Genomic DNA, 17782 nt, shown 5'->3' on the forward strand with positions numbered 1-17782 from the left:
TGTGACAAATTCTCTATCCAAAAATGCATTTGATTTTAAAATCGGGAATTTGATGGAAAATTCGGGGCCCACTTCACGTGGTTTGACTCAGACCACAGTTAGCTTAAATATCTTCTTTGATCAACACACGCGCATACACACATACAACTACTAAGATTCTAAACATCCGCTGTGAGTGATTGCAACTTCCTCAGATTAAAGTTTAAAGACCTGCTTGATTGAAATACTCACGGACAGACAAGTGGGATGTAAACTACTCACTTCCTTTCAGCTACGTATGTACTCGTACATATACTCGTACACCTACGAAGGATTAAGTTAAAGCTCCTTCCTACGACCGACCACAGAGCTTTTACGCATTTGTTTACATCTGCTCAAAATTCATTCATAAATGCGAGCACGCCACAAAAGTTACCAACAATTTTGGTTGAGCAAAAATGCAATGTATCAAGCAAACGCCAGTCAGTCCTGTCGGTTATTTCGTGCGAAACGGTCGCAAAGCGCTGCTGTCGGAAGCAATCGGCCGGAGACATAGGAAGTTTTTGTTTTTATAAGAAAGCGATAGGCACGCGAATGTGTTGAACAAAATTTATACGAGTGATTTATTGGATGTTTGCGACGACAAAGCCAATTTGTGATGTTGCTGTGCTATGATAATGTTTTTGTTATTGCCTTTTTTTTGGGATATGTGACACAAAAACGCGCTGAAAACAGTTAAAAATATCGTGTTTATGCCACGCATTCCAAATAAATATGTCGAAAAAAGAAAACCAGATAAATCATAAGTAACATAATTGTGTACATACGAATTAAGATATTGCACTTAGGTGTGGAATTTAAGCAAGAAATATGGTTTATAATCCCTGCTGTGCAATTTAGCACGCAAATAGAAAAATTTGTGGCTTAACAAAGAGCTTGAAAAATGTGCCAAATATCATTGCGAAATGAAACACAGCAGCATTACGGTAATGGTGAATTGTTTTTGCTGTCGAAAACATTTTGTTACTTAATACTTGTTTTAGAGCTTATGTAGGATTTTTCTTCTTTTTTATTCTATTTTTTTATTATTTATTGGGATACTATTTTTGTGTTCGCTCTAGTAATACCAGGTAGATACCTATGAAATGAGCCTTTCTTGAATTTCAAACGTTTATTCACAAAAAATGGTTACAGATTTAATCTTCAAAATAATAGCCATCGTTAGCGACACATTTTTCCCATCTCTCAGGCAATTTGTGGATTCCACGCCAAAAAAATTGGTCGTCTTTGGCCGCAAACCAATCATCGAGCCATTTTTTGTCTTCTTGGTATACTGGAGATTTGAAGGTGTATACTTATGTGAGGTCTCGATCGCAGTAGTTGGCTTTCGTTTGAAGCGTAAAGATCCTTTACCTGACGTCAAAAATGTCTACGTTCGTCCCGAAAAAAAAAAGTATTTGCGGGAAGTCAGGCTTCATTATTACCTTTTAAAGAAAAGTGAAGCTGGAACGACCAAATTTGAAGATACTCAACTACAACAATTATTGGATGGAGACGCATGTCGAACACTTGATGATATGTCTAAAGAGTTGGATTTTGACAGATTAACCGTCAATAAACGTTTGTACGCGATGGGAATGGTTCAGAAATCAAGTACAGGGTGGCTGATGAATTTTGCTACATTACGAAACTCAAATAACTTTTTTTTTAGTGTATGGAACTCATTTATTTTTTTTCAAGTTGAAGGTCATTAAATTTTATTAAATGTAGCTTAACTAGTTTTAAAAATAATTGAATTTAAATGCCCCCCATGCTCGTTGACACAAGTGCGGCATCTTAGTAAAAAGTTGTTCATTGCTGCTTTGAGAGTTGCGACAGGAATAGCCGCAATTGTTGCCCGAATGGATTGCTTTAGTTCATCCAAATTTGTTGGCTTTGTTTTATAAACTTCTTGTTTACATAAACCCCACAAGAAAAAGTCAGGTGCAGTAAGGTCAGGCGACCTGGGGGGCCAACGAAATTCGGAGTTTCTTGAAATCAGTTTATTGGGAAATTTTCGTCGCAACTCTGTCATAACAGTCTGGGCTATGTGAGACGTTGCCCCATCTTGTTGAAACCACACAGAGTTGAAAGGAATTCTCTTTCGGCGTAGTTCTGGATAGAAAAATTCTTTCAGCATTTTCAAATAACGGTCTCCAGTAACCGTAACGGTGTGACCATTTTCTTCAAAAAAATAAGGCCCGACAATACAGCGTGAAGAAACCGCACACCACACTGTCACGCGAAGAGGATGCAATTCCGTCTCGTGGAGTATCTGTGGGTTAGAAGTACTCCATATTCGACAATTTTGTTTGTTCACATTGCCGTTTAAATCGAAATGGGCCTCATCAGACATGAAAAGGCAGTTTAACATGTTTTGGTCTTCTTCCACCATTTGCAGGATCTTCTAGCAAAATTCCAAGCGAATCGGCAAGTCTGCTGCATTCAGTTTGTTAACCATTTGAATTTTGTAGGGAAATAAGTCTAAATCTTTGTGCATTATTCTTTGCAAAGACTCTCGGCTGACACCAAGTTGAGCAGATAAGCTTCTTGTTGAAACCCTTGGATTGCTTTGTATAGCTGCAGCTACAGCAGCGATCGTTTCCTCCGTCCGAACTGGTGGGTTTCGATGATAAGGCCTTCTTGCGACTGTTCCTTGCTCAGCAAAATTATTCACCAGTCTCATTATGGTCCATCTGCTCGGGGCATCGCCGCCAAACATCCGCCTGTACTCTCTCTGTACCAAAACTACGGACTCCAGTGCGTGATAGCGGCGGACTATCCAAATTCTTGTTTGCGTGTCCCAGTTATCCATTTTAATAAATTTTAAAGATCAATCTGCAAATTAAAACAAAAATGGAACAGATAACTTAAAAAGAAAAAAAGTTATTCAATTTTTTTTTGGTAGCGGCTTTCATCAGCCACCCTGTACCACATCAATTGAAGGAGAGGGATGTCGAGAGATGTTTGGTGACATGTGAGATGTTTCTTAAACGGTAAAGAAAGAAAAGAAAAGGTTTTCTGCATCGCATCGTCACTGGCGATGAAAAATGGATATAATAATGATAAGTCTAAGCGTCGAAAATGTTGGAGCCTGCCCTGTGAACCAGGTCCATCGACAGCGAAAAAAATAATTCCTGCTTCAAAGGTTATGTTGTGCATCTGGTGGGATAAGAAAGGTGTCATCTATTATGAACTCTTTAAATCATCCGAAACCTTCACTAACGATCGTTACCGACTGCAGCTAATGCATTTGAATCGAGCTCTTAAGGAAAAGCGGCCGGAATGGGACGGTACACATGACAAACTGATTTTGTGGCATGACAACGCCAGGCCACACGTTGCTAAATTGGTCCAGAAATATTTAGAGGAACTGAGTTGGGAAATCTTGCTCCACCCGTCGTATTCCTGAGACATTGCTTCTTATGATTACCATCTGTTCCGATCAATGCATCAGCCCTTTTTGGAGAGCGGTTTATTTCTTACGAGAGCATATGAAATTGGTTAATGAATGGATCAAGTCAAAATAACTCGAATTTTTCTTCAGAGGAATCCGTACGCTGCCTGAAAGATGGTCCTTAGTGGTTCCAGATGGAGCTAGACCTTTACGTTTCTCTATAGTAGACATCTTTTAATAATTCTGCGTCTTTTGCGAATCTAAGTAAACTCTGAAGCTCTAACGCCGAGATACATTCGAGCTTCTCATATCGTAGAGCTACTAAGCAATTCATTTGTGTTCTAATGCAGGGCATGAACATAGAAGAAATTCTAAAGCTTTCCTCTCTTCCAGTTCATTGCAAAATCTGCTGTTATCATTGTAATTCCTATTTTGTATGCAAGTGACGCTAGCAAATTGTGGCCTATCAGTATACCTACGATAGTTCTGCTTTTTTTCTAGATAGAGTTGGCACGAATCTGGCGTATTTATCTGCATTCTGTGTACACCTAATTTTCGCAGTTTTGCAACAGGCTAGGCTGTTCCACTTCCTGCCTATCCGTCTTTTCATGTCCGCGGCGATACCATTGTTGATCGTCTTTACTCGTCAACTCAGGTTACTATTGACAGTTATGATTACAAGGTCGTAAAAAACTTCGATTATCTAGCCTGGCATGGCTATAAGACAATAATAGTGCCAATGATCACCAAAGTGGCCAAAAGTTCTAATGCTAAGACTAAGACTCAGATAACACTTAACAACGTATACAGAATAGCCTATCTGAGCGTAACGGGAGCAATGCGAAATTGCCCCACAGCGGCTTTAGGAATGGTCACTGGACTCATTCCACTATATCTTTTAGCCAAAGGGACGGCAATCAGTGCGTGCAGCTCTAAGGTTTCCTAATTTATTCCATCTCAAAGAAAGTAATCTTACAGGACATGTAAGGTTTCTGGGGTCAATCCTGAACTCTCCGTGCCTGACAGTTCACGACAAGATGGAAAGGAAACTAGAATTCTCCAAGAAATTAGTGACCGCTCAGCGTGGAGGAACAATGAAATATTCTTAAAACAGGGCGCACAGGTGTGGTTTACTGATGGGTCTAAAATGGAAGACGGTAGAGCCGGGCCTGGAATTGTCGGACCACATCTCAAAAATGCAATTGCAATCGGAAAAACCACTTCCATTTTCCAGGCGGAGGGTCACACCTTAGAGATGTGTGCCAGAGAATGTCTACGGAGAGGCACGCGCGATGCCAATATTAACATTCTCTCTGACAGTAAAGCAGCTCTAAAATCGCTGGATAGCTTCTCATTCCAATTAAGGTTGGTCTGAATGTTTTAAAATCCTCAACACCCTAGCATCAAGAAACTTTGTTACTTTGATGTGGGTTCCGAGACAGGAGGGGCACGAAGGGAATGAAATTGCTGGCACTTTAGCGAAAAAGGGGGCAAACAAACCCTTCATAAGTCCTGAACCTTTTTGCGGGGTAAATATCAGCTTCAAAAGTGCCTTTCTGCGTAAGCAGTAACAACTAGGCCTAATCGATTACTGGGGAGCTCAATCGGGCATGCGGCAGTCGAAGAGACTCGTAGTTCCAGAACGAATAAAGGCAGAAGCAGTTCTTAACCTAAGCAGAAAGGACGTAAAACCTTACACTTAACTACTAACAGGACACTGTAAACTTAATTATCACATGACAAAGATAGGTGCGATAGAAAACGTTTTTCTGTAGACTCTGCAAAGAGGCACAAGAAACAGCTGAACACGTTCTATACGACTGTCCAGCAGTGACACGACGCAGACTAAATTACCAGGTAGAAATTAAGCCTACAGCAATTTTAGGATTTATTAACAGCCTAAAACTGTTTGAGTAGGCTACATGGCTGCACAATAGATCTATTCAGGTCGCAGTGCAACAACAGCCAATCAATAAGAATAATCTAGCCTTGAAATCCACTTGCCAACAAGTGCTACTTTGGACTAAGTAGGCAATTGAGTAGTAAAGTCCTCTCTCGACGAACAAATCTAAAACTCCATAGGGCTCTTGTCATGCCCGTCCTACCGTATGGCGCAGAAGCTTAGACGATGACACCATCCAATGAGGCGTCCCTTAGAGTCTTTGAGAGAAAGTTTCTGCGGAAGATTTTTTGCACGTTTGGCGATGGCAAGCATCGTAGGCGATAAGCTTAACGACGATATAGACAGAGCGCGGGAATAAAGAACCAGCAGCTTGGTTTGCAAGGTCATGCCAAGCAAATGGTTACAAACGCCCCAGTGCTGAAAGTCTTTGATACGAAACCAGCTGGCGGCCGCCATAGCCGAATGGGTTGGTGCGTGATTACCATTCGGAATATACAGAGAGAACGTTGGTTCGAATCTCGGTGAAAACAAAATTAATAAAAAAACATTTTTCTAATAGCGGTCGCCCCTCGACAGGCAATGGCAAACCTCCGAGTGTACTTCTGCCATGAAAAAGCTCCTCATAAATCTGCCGTTCGGAGTCGGCTTGAAACTGTAGGTCCCTCCATTTGTGGGACAACATCAAGACGCACACCACAAATAGGAGGAGGAGCTCGGCCAAACACCCAAAAAGGGTGTACGCGCCAATTATATATACCTATATATATATTGTTTACGAGCCAATTTTTAGAAAAAGTTGTATTATAGTTTTGTTGTATTTATTGTTTATGAGTAAATTTTTAGAAAAAGCTTTATTATGATTACTTTATTTATTTATTTAGTTTTTTTTATATATATCTAAGTAAAGTTCAGCCCATAAATATTGGCAATCAGTGTCAAAGTTGAACTGCAAAATTGGCTAATTAATTCTTACATTCTCATTCAATCTGTAATTAGCGCTGTTTTATCGGAAACACTAAAGATAAATCAATATGGAATATAAATAACTAATGAACCTGCTTTCTTGAAGCTTATTAATTCATTTCGTTTTCCCAACTAGCCAATAATATCTGAAACGCCAAAGTTGGAAATTCATTTGATTACAAATTCCACTTACAATATTGGTGATATTCAAAGCAATGAGCCTACCTTTGCTCAGTAAAACGTATACATCCATGTGAACCCTTTTGTTACTGCTACATTTATTTATTAGACATACCCGGAAGTGCTTACATCCGTTTTTTGTCAAGTGTGCTAAGCGTAGTAAAAAAGACATCCACACACGAAGATGGCGATATTACAGTCTTGTTGTTTTTGGAAGACAGTACACAAAGGCAGTATGGCAAGTGCGACGTATACTTTGGTGAGTATTTATTTACATTCATAAGTATATGCTCGTGTACCTATCGATATAAGTGAAATCTTGTACTGTATAGTAACAGCAAAGAGCGATTAAACATTTTTCTTTTGATGCTGGGGCTGTGAATGAAAACTTTTACAAAATACATATTTTTATTTTTTTGCTTCTGAGAATTCTTAATATATTTTCGGGAGAATTTTAATTACTAATTTATAGTTGCCGAAGTTCATTAAGAACTATTTAAGATGCCACACTACGACAAAAAAATATGTCAAAAAAAATTGTTTTTGTATACTATCATATTTGATGTCAATAATAACATACTATAAAATCAAAACGATCGCATTTTATTTTTTTTTTTTTAAACCCTAAAAAATATCTATAAAAAATGAGTATTTGACCAGACTACTAATATACATTAACATAAAATCCCGATTAAACATTTTTTTTATGCTGGGTCCGCGAATGAAAACTTTTACTAAATAATTTTTTTTTATTTTTTTGCTTCTGAGAATTTTTAACATATTTTCATAGTTGCCAAAGTTCGTTAAGAATTATTTAATACTGTATGAATAAGTTCGTGCGGTTTTTTTTCGAAATTTGAAACTTTATTGACGTAAAATGGTTACAAATTTAATATTCAAAGTATTGTCCATCGCTTACTACTACTTTTTCCCATCTTTCTGGCAATTCACGGATTCCCTTTGTGAAAAATTCGGTCGGTTTTGCCGCAATCCACGAATCGATCCATTTTTTGACTTCATCGTAATTACGGAAGTGCTGGTCAGCCAGGCCATGTTGCATCGATCGGAAGAGATAGTAATCGGATGGCGCAAGGTCTGGACTATACGGCGGGTGGGGTAGGACATCCCATTTGAGCGTTTCTAAGTATGTTTTGACCACTTGTGCAACATGTGGCCGAGCATTGTCATGTTGCAAAATAACTTTGTCGTGTCTATCGGCGTATTGCGGCCGTTTTTCTCGCAGTGCTCGGCTCAAACGCATCAATTGTCGTCGGTAGACATCCCCCGTAATCGTTTCATTCGGTTTCAGTAGCTCATAATACACAACACCCAGCTGGTCCCACCAGATACACAGCATAACCTTCAGGCCATGAATATTCTGCGCCGACGTCGATGTTGAAGCATGGCCAGGGTATCCATACGTTGCCCGACGTTTTGGATTGTCGTAATGGACCCACTTTTCATCGCCAGTCACAATTCGATGCAAAAAACCCTTTCTTTTGTGGCGTTGAAGCAGTTGTTCGCATGCCATAAAACGGCGTTCAACGTCTCTTGGCTTCAATTCATACGGCACCCAATGGCCTACCTTTCGGATCATTCCCATGGCTTTTAAACGTTTGGAAATGGTTGATTGATCAACTCCCAAAGTTTTTGCAACCTCTTCTTGCGTTTGAGCCGGATCTTGATCGAGCAATTCCTCCAATTCGGTATCCATGAACTTTGGCGGCGCACCCTCGCGTTCTTCGTCTTCCAAGCCAAAATCACCACTTTTAAAGCATGCAAACCACTTCTGGCACGTTCGCTCAGCTAGAGCATGCTCACCATAAACTTCCACCAAGATACGATGACTTTCGGCTGCTTTTTTCTTCATATTAAAAAATTCCCCGCAAAAACACATTATTTGGTACGAAATTCGACATTTTCAAGTGTGGTAAAAATATTGTTGTTTACGCTTCAAATAAAAAACTTATACTGACGTTTGTGCCTTACGACAGTAGCTCTCCAATGAATGTTTGGAAATGTGGATCGATGGAATAATAACCAAGTTACGCCATCTGTTGTAAAACCGCACGAACTTATTCATTACTATTGTAATGTAGAGATCTCGGGTGGAAATATAGTTTTTACTGAATGAAAAAAAAAACAAATAATTTTGAGTGAGGCGCATCTTTATTTCGACTTTAGCACGCTCTGTTTGTATGTGCTAAATATGATTGACGTATGACGCAATTCACAAAAATTACAGATCTTTCGATGGGGTAATTAATGTTGCGCCACCTTTTGAAAGAAAAAGTGGTCCACGCTAATATTTTCACATTTATATTATAGCTATTTACATGCATATACACACATACATACATGAAAAATTTGATGTGCGTGTTGATGTTTTCCCACAAATGGTTATTTACAGTTACTTACATACACACAATAACTGAAAATTAATATATTTTTTACCAAAAGTCCAATTTTGTCTTCCGAAGGCCCATACTCGAATTCGGTTGCTAACTTTGAAAAACTGAAAAATTCCATTTTGACTTAGGATTAATTTTCTTCTAAAAAAATTCGTTTGATCCATTTGCTGAAATGAAAATAGATTTATTATACCACATGGGCTAAAAAGTCCTAAAGGCCTAACAAAGAAAACAAATTTTTTTGTTCACAATTAGCTATATTCATCAACGTTATTTCCATCAAGAATAACGCAATCAAGCCCCGCTGTAACATTTCAATATCACTTTTGTAGAACGATTTATCTCTTGCCTCAAAATAGACCTCGGTTTCAGCGATAACCTCTTCATTCGAGCGAAATTTCTTACCGGCGAGCATTTCTTGTAGGTCCGCGAGCAGCCATCAGTCGCTGGCAGCCAAATCTGGCGAATGCGGTGGATGTGGGGGCAATTCGAAGTTCAATTCATGTATTTTTCTCATTTTTTTGATTGACTTGTGAAACGGTGCGTTGCCTTGAAAGTGAGAAAATGCCGCACTCACTTTGAACAGAGCTTTCTCTTAGTCAAATGCTCATGTAACATAAAGCCAGAACGTGTAATTTTGTACCGCTGGATGGCACGTAGACACCAGCGCCGGCAGCGTGCTCGGTCCTGGAGCCATCCGTGAAAATGTGAAAACAGTATTTGCCTGACTCATTTTCAGAGTTTGACATCAATTGAGCCTCTGGCAGCACCCCACTGTATCTCTTTTCAAGTACGACTCCTGATGGCATGGAATCAAGGAGCATAGAGAATATCGTTGAATCGAAGTCCATGACTTCTCTGTTGTCCAATGCCGGACAGAGGCCGTGCCAATTCCCATTGGATTTCAACCTTCAAGACCTCTCTTTGGATGAAAACATCAAGTTGTGGTAGACCAATCAGCGCATCTAATTCCGGGCCTGAAGCAGTCCGAAAAGCTCCGGCACAACAAATGACAACAGTGAGTTGTAGTCTCGATAAGGCTCTACTGACTCCCACGAGAGAGAGCCTACTCATTCAGACTACTGATACGTAGGTGATAATAGGTCTTATCAGAGCTGTGTAGATCCATAGGACCTTGTTTGGAGAAAGACCCCACGTTTTCCCAAAGACACTTTCGCGCAGTCACGGACTGTGTGCCTTCCTGCAGCATGACAGGATATATGTCATCTGGTTCGGGCGACTTGTAGCCGCCAAAAGATTTGATGGCAAATCGAATAACAACAGATCTGGCAACGTACCAGCCATGCCGAGACGGTGTCGCAGCTCTGACAACAGCCTCTTTCAATAAGGACTGTTGCTGGCCAACGTTTATCTGATTATGGCCACCTATAGTAAATTAGTTATGCCTAAGCCAATAAGCCATTGAGTGAAGTTTTACTTTCAACCGTCAACCAACTGATTGGATCCTATCAGTGTGGCTTTAGACCTGGAAAGTCTACCATCGACCAAATATTCTCAATACGCCAAATCTTGGAAAAGACCCATGAAAGGAGAATCGACACACACCATCTTTTCGTCGACTTCAAAGCTGCAGTCGAGAGTACGGAAAGGAGTTACCTGTATGCCGCTATGTCTGAATTTGGTATCCCCGCAAAACTAATACGGCTATGCAAGACGACGTTGCTCAACACCAGCAGCGCCATCAGAATTGGGAAGGACCTCTCCGAGCCGTTTGATACCAAACGAGGTTTCAGACAGGGTGACTCGCTGTCGTGTGACTCTCAGGCACAATATTTTATAAGAGCGTACAATTGTTGGCGTATGCCGATGATATCGATATCATCGGTGTTAACAACCGCGCTGTTAGTTCTGCCTTCTCCAAACTGGATAAAGAGGCAAAGCGAATGGGTCTGGTGGTAAACGAGGACAAAACGAAGTACCTCCTGTCTTCTAAAAAACAGTCGGCACACTCGCGAATGGGCACCCACGTCACTGTAGACAGTTATAATTTCGAGGTTGTAAAAGATTTCGTTTATTTAGAAACCAGCATTAACACCGATAACAATGTCACCCTTGAAATCCAACGTAGAATCTCTCTTACCAACAAGTGCTTCTTTGAACGAAGTAGATAATTGGGTACTAAAGTCCTCTCTCGACGAACAAAACTAACACTCTACAAGGCTCTCATAATGCCGTACGGAACGTATGACGCAGAATAGTGGACGATGACAATATCCGATGAAGCGACGCTTGGAGTGTTTGAGAGAAAGATTCTGGGTAAGATTTTTGGACTTTTGCATGTTGGCAACGGCGAATATCGCAGACGATGGAACGATGAGCTGTATGAACTTTACGACGACATAGACATAGCGCAGCGAATAAAGAACCAGCGGCTACGTTGGCTGGGTCATGTCGTCCGAATGGATACAAACGCACCGGCTCTGAAAGTATTCGATGTGGTACCAGCTGGTGGTAGTAGAGGAAGAGGAAAGCCTCCTCTGCGTTGGAGAGATTAGGTGGAGAAGGACTTGGCTTCACTTGGTGTGTTCAACTGGCGCCGGGTAGCCGGTTGTTAAACTCGGCCAAAATCGCGTAAGCGGTTATAGCGCCAATTAAGAAGAAGTTTTACTTTCACATTAGCCGATAGGCCTGATAGCTAGTGCGTTTACATTAGACGAATCTATAATTTTATAAATATTATATTTTAATAAATAAATAATAATAATACTTTCATATCGATTAAACACCTTGTGAGCACCTCATATCGCTAAAGTCGTAATAAATGAATTCTCGAGTATTGGTAAATTTATGCGTTAAACGCATCTGTGGCATTTGACTAAAGCACTCACATACACTCGTATATCGCTATGAAAAATAAAAAAAACCAATTTATATGCACTTTGCATATGTTCCCCTGAGTTATGTGCTTATTTTACGACTCATGGGTTTGCTTCGATTTTGATTTAGTATACTAAAGGGTCTTTCGAAAGACACGACTAGATGTTATTTTAAAATAAAATATATAAGAATTTAGATTCTTTCAGGTTTCACTATTTTTATTTAATATACAAAACCTAACAATTGCATGTAAAAAATGACATTATTTAAAACTCCACTACCACGCACGTTTACAGGAAAAATCCTCCAATCAGTCGATTCATGAGTGCTTAATTATTGAGAACGTCGAGATATCGATGTTGAAGATTGTTTTGCAATACTTTGCCCTACAGCAGCAATAATTTCAACATAACGTTCAGTTTTTGGTTTGCCAGCTTTTTTTCTATCCTTGACAGAACCAGCTTCTTAGAACTTTTTCATCAACCATTGAATTGTCGACTCATTCGGACGATTATTTCTACCAAAAAGGCACGAATTTTGCGATCTGTTGTTCTTAAATATTGATTATTTTTAGAACAAGTTTCCATAATTTTAATGCGTTGTGCTATCGTGCCTCTGTCTACCTGACAAATGTCAAGAGTGACATCAAAAATAGGTACCGTCTAGAAATTATTCACTAATGACTTCTAGGCGCGCCTTTTGAAAGACCCTTTATATGCTAGATGCATACACGTGTTCATTGCGCTTATGTTTCAGAAGAAATCAGCACAGCCCTCTGATAATCAAATGGCGTATAATCACAAAATTTTGCAGCGTCATCAAATACCCCTAAGGTGTATGTGTGTATTTATAGCAGTTACTGTTGCCACACCGATTGTTGATTTGAATTTTCACTCGTTTGCTGTTTTTAGCATGCGGCTCCTATTGGTTTTTTGATGTCTACTATTATCAAAAATAAACAGTTTTGATATGGCGAAAATTTACACTGCTCCTAAAAACAGACGAGTTTTGCTAAAATTATCTCGCGCGTTGTGGGGAAAAACCTCGGCAACAGACGTAAAAGCAATTCAACAAGATCCTATTTCACCGATCAACGAAGCGAAAATTTTCAATTTTACAATAGTATTGTGGCTAGGGAATCAATAAAGTGGATTTTCTGCAAAGATTCATCACTACGGATGAGATGTGAGTCTACCACCATGATTCCAAATCAAAAGAAGAGGCGAAAGAGTGGTGTGAACCTGGTGCTTTCGCTTCGAAACTAGTTCGTGTGAGTTCCCTGCGATACGAAAGGAATTTTTTTACGGATTACTTGCAAACTGGTAAAATAATAAATTCTAAATATTATTGTAAATAATCTTTCAGACCAGCTGAAGAAAAAAGTTGGTGAAAAAGACCCAGTTTGCAAAAAAAAAAAATATTTTTTATCAAGCCCCTAGCGACTTCCATCTGTGTCCAGACCTAAAGGAAGGCATGCATGGATAGCATTTTTCATCAAATGATGAGGTCCTAACAGCTGTGGAAGTGATGGATCATTTCCGGGATGGAATTCATAAATTGGAATCTCGTTGGAAAAAGTGCATTGATGCTCAGGGAGATACTGAAGAATAAATTGTATTTCAAGACCTAAAATTGTGTTTTTCTTATGAAACCGCAAAACTTATTGAACTACCTAGTATAAAGTGCGTACATGTCACATATATATATATATATAATTGGCGCGTACACCCTTTTTGGGTGTTTGGCCGAGCTCCTCCTCCTATTTGTGGTGTGCGTTTTGATGTTGTTCCACAAATGGAGGGACCTACAGTTTCAAGCTGACTCCGAACGGCAGATATTTTTATGAGGAGCTTTTTCATGGCAGAAATACGCTCGGAGGTTTGCCATTGCCTCACATAAGCACCTAAAAAATATAGCTTCAATCACATTTTAAGTTCATTGCTCATTGGCATTAAAGCAAGAGCATTTGCTTAATTTTATTAGGTCCTGAGTACTTAAAAAGCCTTCTAACTTTTCATTATTCAAACGATATTTCATTCCTATTCTTCTTCTTCTTCACCTTAATTGGCGCGATAGCCGCTTGCTCGATTTTGGCCGAGTTTAACAAAGCATGCCAGTCGTTTCTTTCTCGTGCCATATGGGCACACCAAACGAAGTCAAGTCCTTTTTCACTTGATCTTTCCAACGCAGAGGAGGCTTTCCTCTTCCTCTAATACCAGCAACTGGTACTGCATCGAACATTTTTATAGCCGGAGTGCTTGTACCCATTCGAACGATTTGACCCAGCCAACGTAATCGCTGCATCCTTATTCGCTGCGCTATGTATATGTCGTCGTAAAACTCATACAGTTCATTATTCCACCGCCTGCAATATTCGCCGTTGCCAACGTGCAAAGGTCCAAAAATTTTACGCAGATTCTTTCTCTCAATTTCATTGCCTAGTTTTATTCAAATATATATCCTTTGACGTAAGTTGAACTATCCGGTTCCCACATTATTGTGGAAAAAATCTCCAAAGAACCCGATGCGTCTCGCTCTACTTCGCACTTGAAATTTATTTCGCAAACCTTCCCATGGAAAATGGTTGCATTTTGTCAAAATTTTAAGGACATAAGCAATAAATGACAAAATTTAAAGTAGTATTGCCTAGTGTGCTCAAATGAGAGTAAGTACACTGCAACCAAATAACACGCTAAGTAGTTAAACTTTCGCAATTCATTGAATAGTTTGTGCATTGAGACAAATCAGTTGGAAGGTAAAAATATAATTTTTGATCCAAAAAACCTCCAAACGTCAGCAGTGTACAAAAACGTCCGTGCCTGAACATCCAACAACCTCAACTCGTCATCGTTCTCAAGAATTGAACATTTCACGCACTTCTTTGAGGAGAATTTTGCATAAAGACCTCGGTATGAAGGCGTACAAAGTTCAATTGGTGCAAGAACTGAAGCCTAATGACCATCCAATGCGTTTTCGGTTCGCTCAATGGGCAGAAAATCGTTTGACCGAAGATGAGCATTTTTACCGAAAAATCATATTTTCTGATGAAGCTCATTTTCACATCGGTGGCTACGTCAATAAGCAAAATTGTCGGATTTGGGGCTCAGAAAATCCACACGTTACTGTAGAGAAGCAAATGCATCCTCAACGAGTCACTGTTTGGTGCGGTTTTTTGTCTGGCGGCATCATCGGGTCATTTTTTTTTCGAAAATTAGCGAGGAGCTGCGACATGCTCAACGAGTTTTTGTTTCCAAAAGTTGAAGAGGATGTCATGGACGACATTTGGTTTCAACAGGACGGTGCAACTTGTCACACTGCCAAAGTTACACTCGAACTTTTAACTACCGTTTTTGAATTCCGATATCAATGCCTCGGACCTGTGATTTAAGCTCGTTGGACTATTTTTTGTGGGGAGCCGTTAAGAACAAATGCTAAGCGAACCATCCCGAGACGATTGATGCTTTAAAACATGAAATCGAAGTTGCCATTCATGAAATTGGAGCCCAAACAATCGAAAATGTGCTTAAAAATTGGGTTGATCGAATGGCCTACTGTAAAGCCAGTTTGAAAAAATATTGATTCGTTTTTTTTTTATAGCCGATTCAAAAAGCAAATTTTACTTGGCCCACCGTATATAAGCCTCTTGCACCTCCTCTTCAGTTGTCTGTTATTTTTCTACAAAGCAGATGGAGAGCATCTCAGTATTTCGAAATGCCTGCATATGCGGCTATTTTTGTACATGTGCGTGTACTTAATTCGCCCCCTAAGCACATTTTGTTTAAAAATCATAGATACTCAGACTTCGCCTAAAGCGCTGTTTGCCTAAGGGTGCGTGCATGTCAGAGATGCGATAAGCGATAAGAGCATCGATAAGAGCAGCGACAAAAGCATAGCGTCGAGCTTTAGTTTTGTGTGGGGTATAAAACAGAGCTGCGATAAGAGCGTTAGTTGCATTTGCATTTTAAGTTTTTGAAAAGTGAAGAGCTATAATATTTATATTAATGAGTGATTCAGAGGAAGAAAATATGTTGTTGTTGACGCCTACTGCTGCATATTATCATCTACATAATACTGTAAGGGAAAAACGTCAGTTTTCGACGCATCCTATAAACCAAGCAAGACTAGAACTCGGAGAATTTCACCATCTCTATAATAGTTTGAGACAAGATCCAAAAAAGTTTTTCGAATATATGAGAATGACAAGCGATACATTCGATTATATTCTGTCTCAAATTTCGGATCGACTGCAGCATAATTGGCAAAACTGCCACAACAGACCAATCTTGCAAGAGGAGCGATTGATGCTTACAATAGACAGAATATTGTGAATCTAAATCGGATATTCATTGTTTTGTGCATTGTCATCACATCTAGCCGTGGTGTTTTCAGTGTTACATTCAATATAAATAGGTATTGATTTATTAACCAGTTCATGTGTCAGCTGCAATACTTTGCCACAATTTATCCAAAATGAACCTGTTGTGGTGATTTGGATCTTTTTGATCCCAAATTGCAAGTTTTAAAAATACTGCACTTATAAAATCTTGTGTGTCCATCATCGATAATAGCGAAGAAATTACTAGCCTACAATTTCTACGCTCTTATCGATGATAGCGAGCGAAGAGTGAGTTAGCGCGCTGCTCCGACATGCACACTTCTATTAAAATGCATGCATTAATATTCTACGCTTCGCTCTTATCGACGCTCTTATCGCTTATCACAGCTCTGACATGCACGCACCCTAAGTAAAATCAGATCACTCATACGCCATGCGCACCGGCAGCATCAAAGCATGAAGTTTTGAATATATGTAAATAATACAGATGTGAGCTTGTTGTATTTGCATCAAACGGCACATTCAGCACGCTTTATGCAAGCTAAATATTTGCTTTCGTGGAAATTAGCAACATTCAAGATATTTTCATATGTACACATGAAATGCATACTCGGGCTTTAGGCATTGTCTGTCGACGCGTGACCGTTATGAGTAAATAATACTCATATAAGTACATCCCAGCCAGTTATTCGATGCTGCATATCTTCCCAGTAGGCTTTGAATTGAAACTCACTCGTGAACCGGTGGTCGATATGTAATTTCCTCTTATGAATATATAAATGTGGGAATTTTTAAATTTGTAGTTCAAACACCCATGAGCAGTTCATCCGATTGCAATGAGTTTAATGAGTTGTTGCGGCCGTGCCTGGTGCTAATATGTTTAAAGAAATTGTATTTGCCGCTCGTTTTGGTTCATACTCGGAATGTATTTATATTGACTTAAAGCAAGGCGAGACATTTTTGCACTCCTACTCTCTCTTCAGTACGAGTCGTAGCAGCTCAAATACGAATGTTCGTTTTCTTCTTCACCATCTTTATTTATTTATTATGCTGTTTCTAGCGAAAGCTTATGAACGATGCAATACAAAAGTGATCGGATGTTGATGCCGATGTCTAGCACTCCTTCCATCTCTTTGGTCGTCTTAATCGCGGGCGTGTAGTGTTCGGTTTTCCGGTCATCAGCAGTTTTGCCAAGTGGCCAATCCTACGGACACGTTGCTTCCAACCTCGTGGTTGTAGCAGCTTACTAAACACTGTCAGCGCAGTGTAGTTACCGGTCGTCTTCGTCTAATTCCTCTAAATGTAGGAACAGCAAACATGCTGTTCCGACAACTTGGGTCCAGACGGAAAGAGATGTTAGATGAGTGGGTTTGTTGCGACATTTTAAAAGGTGGTTAGTGTCGTGCGGGGGCCTTCACATGCTGGATATGTATTTGGTATGTCGGGGTCAATTCTGGATAGGTATGAATTTAGTCTGTTACAGTATCCAGAACGTAATCGTGCCAAGGTTACGCGGGTCTCTCGGGGTAGCTGGAGCTCTTCACCTGTTGTGGGTGGTGGTTGGACTCCGATTACGGCATTCGAGGGTCGGGAGTTTAGGAAGGTGCTAAGTGTTTTCCGATATATGTCGTTGTGTGTATGTCCAAACAATGTCCGATCCAGTAGTTGGCGCTTGGTTTTGTCCTGCATCTCGTCGGAGTAGTTGAAGAGAATCTTCTGACGTGCCTAGGAGGCGG

General features: G+C 39.9%; 1 protein-coding gene across 1 annotated transcript in view; it reads left to right on the forward strand.

Annotated features, from left to right (window-relative positions):
* Positions 1-6645: 6645 nt before the first annotated feature.
* Positions 6646-17782, forward strand: part of LOC129242529 (uncharacterized) — a 71721-nt gene continuing 60584 nt past the window's right edge. Inside the window, exon 1 of the mRNA XM_054879215.1 lies at positions 6646-6720. Within this exon, the coding sequence (XP_054735190.1) occupies positions 6646-6720 (75 nt within the window). The remainder of the gene's footprint in view (positions 6721-17782) is intronic.

This window comes from Anastrepha obliqua, chromosome 3 (assembly GCF_027943255.1).
Source record: "Anastrepha obliqua isolate idAnaObli1 chromosome 3, idAnaObli1_1.0, whole genome shotgun sequence".
Lineage (NCBI taxonomy): Eukaryota > Metazoa > Arthropoda > Insecta > Diptera > Tephritidae > Anastrepha > Anastrepha obliqua.